A 6898-nucleotide genomic window follows, 5' to 3' on the forward strand; every position below is an offset into this window, starting at 1 on the left:
CAACAATGAAGAAATTTATCTTGAAAAAAATTAACAGATGAAAGTATATGTAACAAAATGACAAAATGTAATTACAGAATATTTTAAAAAAAAATGTTTTTCTTTTTTGGGGGTGGGGGTGGGGGGGGTAGTTTGTTAGTGGGTTGCACCCCCTTTTATGTCATTCTGATTGCTCCATTGTACGCTAGTGATTACAAAATAACGAAATATTATGTATTTTTAAAATTACTTTATAAGCTGTTTATTTTTCTCTGTTTTTCCTGTAAAATTTTTTAAACTATAAATGCATTATATAGTCATTATTTTGTTTGCATAGTTTATTTATTTGTAGGAGAAAAATAATTTTTTGTGGTCCCTTAATATTGTATTTGACCATTTAAATTAATTCATATAAATATTCTTTATTTTTTAAGATATAAATATTTGTTAGCAATTTAGCATAATTTAAATTTTTTTAATTCATTTATCTTAACATACTTTCATAGTGGAAGCTAATTATGGTGAAGTCTAACATATAAGTTATATTTTAGTTTTTGTTTTCATGGTAGAAAGGCTTTTTTAAAATTATACTTTAGAGAAAACTTTTCTTTGTTTCAGATTTAAAACAGCCATTACTTCAATATCTCTCGAACAATTTCAAGCCTGTAAATGAGATCATCCCATCATATCCAGCTGTTTTAGTTGCTTTCATATTGTTTCATGACCTTAACACAGCAAGTCCTGTAAATTTCTTTTTCCAAGGTTAGTACTCCCATTTTCTTCTTCATTACTTTATTTAGTTGGATTTACTTTATTTAGTTACATAGATAAAGATGAAATAAAAAATGTGTGTCTCACACATTTATGTATCATTAGTTTTATATTTTTTATTTGGTTTTTAAGAAAATATGCATTAATTAGATCTTTACAAAGTGTTTAAAATTTTTTTAATTTATACTGATTTTTTAAATAAGTATAATATTGAAAAATATTTAAAAGAGCTAAATTGATTTCAACCTTTTCTGATTATTTATGTGATTTGCATAAGTAGTTAATTTACTGAAATGCGCTGAGCTTTGAGTTCTTTTTCAAGGATGTTACAGCCTAACATGGTGTGTGGTCTTCCTAAGCTAACCTTTATTATTTAACCTTGCAAGTATTTTTTTTTTCAAACTGCCCTTATATCCAAGTTTTGATCCTTCTCTTTCAAATGCAATATGTTATTACATTAAAATGTAAAGCTACCACAAAATGTATATATCATTATCATTAGCACAACAACCCAGGGTTGGTCTTGACCTTTTCAAGAAGACTTCTGGATGCAGTTCTCAGTATATATCATCATCATCATGAGCATAGCAATCCAGGGTGGGCCTTGGCCTTCACCAGAACATTTTTCCTTGCAGTTCTCTTTTTTCCCAGGTTTTGATCTCCTCTAGCTTTGCTACCAATTAGTTTACGTTTGAAAGTTTGGTTAGTTGATCACACAAATCTCATTCTGTTTAACTTTATTCTTCTTCTTCTTCCTTATCCCCAAAGTTAGCAGGGCTAAACAATGTCCATGAAACTCATGACCCAGAGGAAGTCGACCACCAAAAGTGGGTTATTCAGAATGTCCCCTTTGTCTAGACCAAGACAGTCCAACTTGTATTATATCAATAAAATATACATATTACAGGTTTTTAAGCTGCCTCACTATTGAAACTTAATTATTTGTTTGAAATTCAATGCTATTACAATCATAATACATTTACCAACCAAAAAATAAAAAAATATTAACTAACTCTTTTAAAGGTGTATAATAATAAAAATCATATTTAATAAGGCATATAGCCTTAATTTTCTGGATTCTATTTTATCCATTACTTAATATTTTGTCTTTCAAGTAGAATTACTATTTATTGCATTCTACTTATCAAATATTAACTTTCATTATTAAATGCATGTTTGGTTAATTTCTTTTAGTTTAAAGTCATTAACTGTGTTAGTATTAATGGATGAATCTTGTGAGTTAAATGAACATGGAATGAATATTTATGAATGACTGAATGAATATTTATGAATATATCTTTAAAGTAACTCAGTTATTTAGTTTCCTTCTGCATCATGCAGAAGTTATATACATTTTTTTAAATTTTATTTATTTATCTTATTTACATTCTAAGTATACACTACCCTACAATAATGGAAGAGACGCTTTCAGTTTTTGAAGTTTTTTTAAATTTCTCAAGAGATACTTAGAGGATTGTTTTGTAACTTTAGAGATGCTTAGTTCATGCAATTTTTCTAGCATAAAAATAAGATTTAAAGCTTTCAGAGATGTGAGGGCCTAACAATAAATTACGAAAGAGAAAACTAGCAATTTTATATACCCTATGTCAGAAAATCAAGCTGTAAGCTTGTAACTTGTATCGATTACTTTAATTGTTATTTGCAATAACTACATAAAATTTCGTGATTATTGCTTTAATATTTATAGAGATATAGACATTTTTATGAAAAAATAATGAGAATTTTTTTGTCTTATGCTTCTTTGCTGTAACTTTAAAAATATTCAGTAAAATTAAACAAAATTTTTCGAGCAATTTAATATTTAATTGTTTTAAAATTAGAAAAAAGTTATCATAAAACTACGCCAGATATAAAATATTTAAAGTAGTTCTTTTGTACTGCCCATGCTCGAAAAGCATATTTTTTTTTTCTTCATAATTTTGTAGTGAATTTTATTTGGCAACTAATGAAAAAAGTCTTATTTGAATATCTTAAAAACATAAAAAGTTTCAAGCAATTTTCTATGTAGTTTTTGTACCTTTTAAAATAAATCTCAATATGATCAGGGGTTTTCCATTTTGTAGTGCTGTAAATGATCCTACTTTATAACCAGACAGCAAGTACAAAATAAAATTTGTGAAAAATCCCTGATTGTTTTGAGCTTTATTTTGAAAATTACAATAATTACATAGAAAATGTTTAACATATTCAAATAAGACTTTTTTCATTAGTTACCAAATGATTCACTATAAAATTATGCAAAAAAATTTTTTTTAAAAATATTTTGCGCATGCACAGTACAAAAGAACTACTTTAAATATTCATATCTTGCATTGTTTTAAGCTAACTTTTTTCAAATTTAAAACAAAAATTTTTTATTTAATTTTAAATTGCTCCAAATTTTTTTTTAAATTTTACTGAATATTTTTAAACTTATAGCAAAGAAACATAAGACCAAAAAATTAGTTTCCTACAAAAATTTTCATATCTTTATAAATATTTAAGCTAGGCTTACGAAATTTTATGTAGTTATTGCAAATAAAAACCAAAGTAATCTATACAATTTGCAAGCCTATTACTTCTTATAAGGGTGTTTAAAAAAATTTGTTTTCTTTGATTATTTATTGTGGGTTCCTCAAACTCTGAAAATTTTAAATCTTATTTCTAAGTTTGATAAATCTCATGAACTAAACAATTCTAAAGTTACAAAATCCTCGTGTCTTTTCCATAATTGTAGAGCTGTATATATTACAATTAAGAAAATGCAAGTTCTTGTGAAGCATATTTTTATGTATCTTCATCTTTAGTCTCTACAGATATTACTCTAAATAGATATTTTTTGATGTAATAAATATTTTAATATTTTTCTTTCTATTAAATACACTTTGTCAGCTTGTTTATCTTATTTTTGAAAGATTAATTGCTGATGATCTTAAATTTTACTCAATTGATGATATTTTATTATTGTATTAAATTTCTTTAACCTTGAAAATAACGTATATTTAGATCATTTTAATTTAAACTGTGTTTAAATGTGTGAAACTACTTATATTTCATATCCTTGTTTTCTAGATGAACTTCCATTACCTATCTTAGCTGCCAAACTTAGCAACACAAGTGTTTCTCTTGCATCCATCATGTCCATGATAAAGATACTGAAGTCATAACTCCTGTTTGTGTAATATTTTTGTTAATAAAAGCTTAATTAACGTTTTAGATTTATGCCCCTTTTTTTTAACAATTTGCAGCAAAGTTTCTTTGCTGTCATTTCGCTACATTTCTTTAGAAGAATTTATGTATGTATTTTGCCCTCTATCAAAATAATGTTAAGTTTTTTAGACTAAAGTTAAAAACAATGTGGAAAAAGCTCAAATCAAGTACAGAGGTGCACATTCAAAAAAATATGATCTGTAGCTCACTTAGTCTCATTTATTTCAGATAATAAGCCTAGAGTTGCAAAGGCCTATTGTAAATAGCTTTATTAAAAACTAACTGAAAAAAGTCTAGCAAAACTAAGGCTTAGTAAAGAGAGAAATAAAAGAAATATATTAAAAGTAAAACAAGCTGTAGGAAATAACTTAACAGTACTTGGTAATTGTTATTATTCACAAATAGAAATCGGTATCAACATCTATGTTTAGGAAACTAAAATAGCAATAAAAACAATGAAGATTTCAATAGTTACGAACATTTAAATCATTATTTTTTACATGGTTTATTCCCAGGAAAAATAAGTAGCCCTTTATATAAATTTTGATTAAAGCTATAAGCTTGAGCACTCAACCTAAAATATACACATTTAATTAGTAAGCTTGAGCACTCAACCTAAAATATACAAATTTAATTAGTATTAAGTAAATGCTTTCCCTTACTAAAAATATATTTGTTCAGTACACCCTCAAGAATTTACCAGTCATCAGAAAACTAAAGTAAGGTACACATAACTAACAAAAGTAGGGTAAAGTTTTGATTCACATTATGTTATATTTAGGTTTTATGGTTTCGGGCATGTACCCATAAGTAATTGTGTTAATCTCAATCTGTTTCCAGAATTCAAACAGTTTACTTATTCAAGATAATTTCGGGTAAAAAATGATTTTAACAATTATTTATGTTTTATTAATATTTAATTTGAAAGTTGCTAAATATTTCATTAAAAATTATTAACTGTTTTTATATCATCATATAAAACTAAATCTTAAAAACAATCAAATTAACCTTAAATTCAGATTAAAAATGCGAATTTTTTTTTTTAAAAATAATAAATGTATCAATACTGAAAATTTATTATTTTTGCACTGGCTATTTTATAATGGAAACAAACCAAGGGTTTTAATAATCATACAACTTCATCATTTAGAATCATACAGACAAATTGGAAAAGAATACTATAGTACACTAAACAATAAAAAACAAAAACATTTCTTATAATCATTAAAACACTTTATAATTGAAAAAATTATTACTAATGTAAATAAAATTATACATTGAAAATACTACACTAATACAATTAAATGAAGACAGGTGTGGTTTCTAGCTATCATCATTTTTTCTCCCTCAACGAATAATAATTATATTAGTCATAGGACAAGATGTAATATTTAACAGTTAAAAAAAGTCTGAAATAGTTATCAGTACTCAATATTTGAATAGTAAAATGCATAGTGTTATTTATACTTTTTTTAAATAATTTTTGTTACATTGAAAAGTTATAATTTGGAAAAATATCTTGCTTAATAAATATTAAAAAAACAAATACATAATTGGTTATCTAAGATAATAGTTGTAGCAGTGATATATAGTGATAATAAACAGTGCCTACCACTCTTACATTACTCATGCAAAAAAATTATAATATAAATATTATAACACTGCTTTATCAAGCAAAATTCTAATATGTTAATAATGTTCAATTGATAATTGAATGAATTTTGTCATACAAGCTACTTGTTCGCTGAAATTAAAACACTTCTAGCTTAGTTAATGTTTTTAAAAAAAAAGATATACCGGTATTTTAGGAGGTTTAAATTCATATTTTGTTTTTGTTTGCATATTGCTACGTCAACTTGCAACACGTTGACGAACACTTTTTTGTTTAGCAATTTTTTTTTTTTTGGCCCTAAAGAAATTATTTTGACATAAAGGAGGGCTACCTCGAGTAAATGCAGGCTGATTTAATTATTCTTCTTGCATTTTCGAATACTCTTAAGGGCGCATAAGTAGATTGTAATAAGCTTAAAAATTTCTAATCAAGCTGAAAAGAAAATGCTGAATATGTTTCCATGTTGCCTGGAAAATTGCAAAACACCGGCGATAATTTCAAATAACCCGATTTTCCAATTAGCATAAGATATATATAGTATATATTTTAATATAAAAAGCAGTACAGTTTCGATAGTTTGAGCGTTCGCCTTCCAAAGAGGTGACGGATTCGAATCCCAACGATGGCTGGTCGATTCGAATTCTGCTCTCGGCTCACACCGACCACAGTGCTGGCGTAAAATATCTTCAGTGATAGATGGATCATAAATTAGAGACCCTTGTCAGGTTAACCTTGGCAAGTTTTCGTGGTTTTCCTCTCCAAGTAACGCAAATGTGGGTTAGTTCCATCAAAAAATCTACCATGAAGGTGAATTTCTCCCCATACTTGATTCAGGAGTTCCCTTGTTTTCTAGACTGGATTCAAAACTGCAAGGCTACAGAGTTGAACGTTAGTTGTCGTAAACCCGAAACTGGGTTGGCTGTTCAACGACGGTTATAAAATAAAATAAGATAGTCTGCGATTAACAGAACTAGTCTTACTTTAATATATCTAAAACTTGACTCGAATTATCGAGATTCTAAAAGTGATGTCATGGAAATAATTTTTTTTTTTTTTTTTTTTAAATTTCAGTTTAGTGAACCGATATATCACAACATTCTATTCGAGAATTTCTTTTTTTTTCCTTCCTTTTTTAATGCTCTTATTATGGTTTCCTCGCCTATTGTGGTTTGTAGAAAACCTTGTAGCACTCTTTGATCCATTGACTGAAAGAAGAATAATTATGACGTTTGGTGAAAAAAATGTAAAATCATAGCACGGATCTCTACATTTGAGTGTAAATTGCAATGGTGATTGTTCCCTTGTTTCTTATAAATAACTAGCTGA

General features: G+C 26.8%; 1 protein-coding gene across 3 annotated transcripts in view; it reads left to right on the forward strand.

The window, feature by feature from the left end:
- LOC107448046 (anaphase promoting complex subunit 1) overlaps positions 1 to 3966 on the forward strand; it is a 67180-nt gene extending 63214 nt beyond the window's left edge. For all 3 annotated transcript variants that reach the window (XM_043040202.2, XM_071187137.1, XM_071187136.1), the window contains 2 exons: positions 598 to 741; positions 3823 to 3966. In XM_043040202.2, the coding sequence (XP_042896136.1) occupies positions 598 to 741; positions 3823 to 3917 (239 nt within the window). In that variant the 3' untranslated portion in view covers positions 3918 to 3966. The remainder of the gene's footprint in view (positions 1 to 597; positions 742 to 3822) is intronic.
- Positions 3967 to 6898: the final 2932 nt, after the last annotated feature.

This window comes from Parasteatoda tepidariorum, chromosome 10 (genome assembly GCF_043381705.1).
Source record: "Parasteatoda tepidariorum isolate YZ-2023 chromosome 10, CAS_Ptep_4.0, whole genome shotgun sequence".
Lineage (NCBI taxonomy): Eukaryota > Metazoa > Arthropoda > Arachnida > Araneae > Theridiidae > Parasteatoda > Parasteatoda tepidariorum.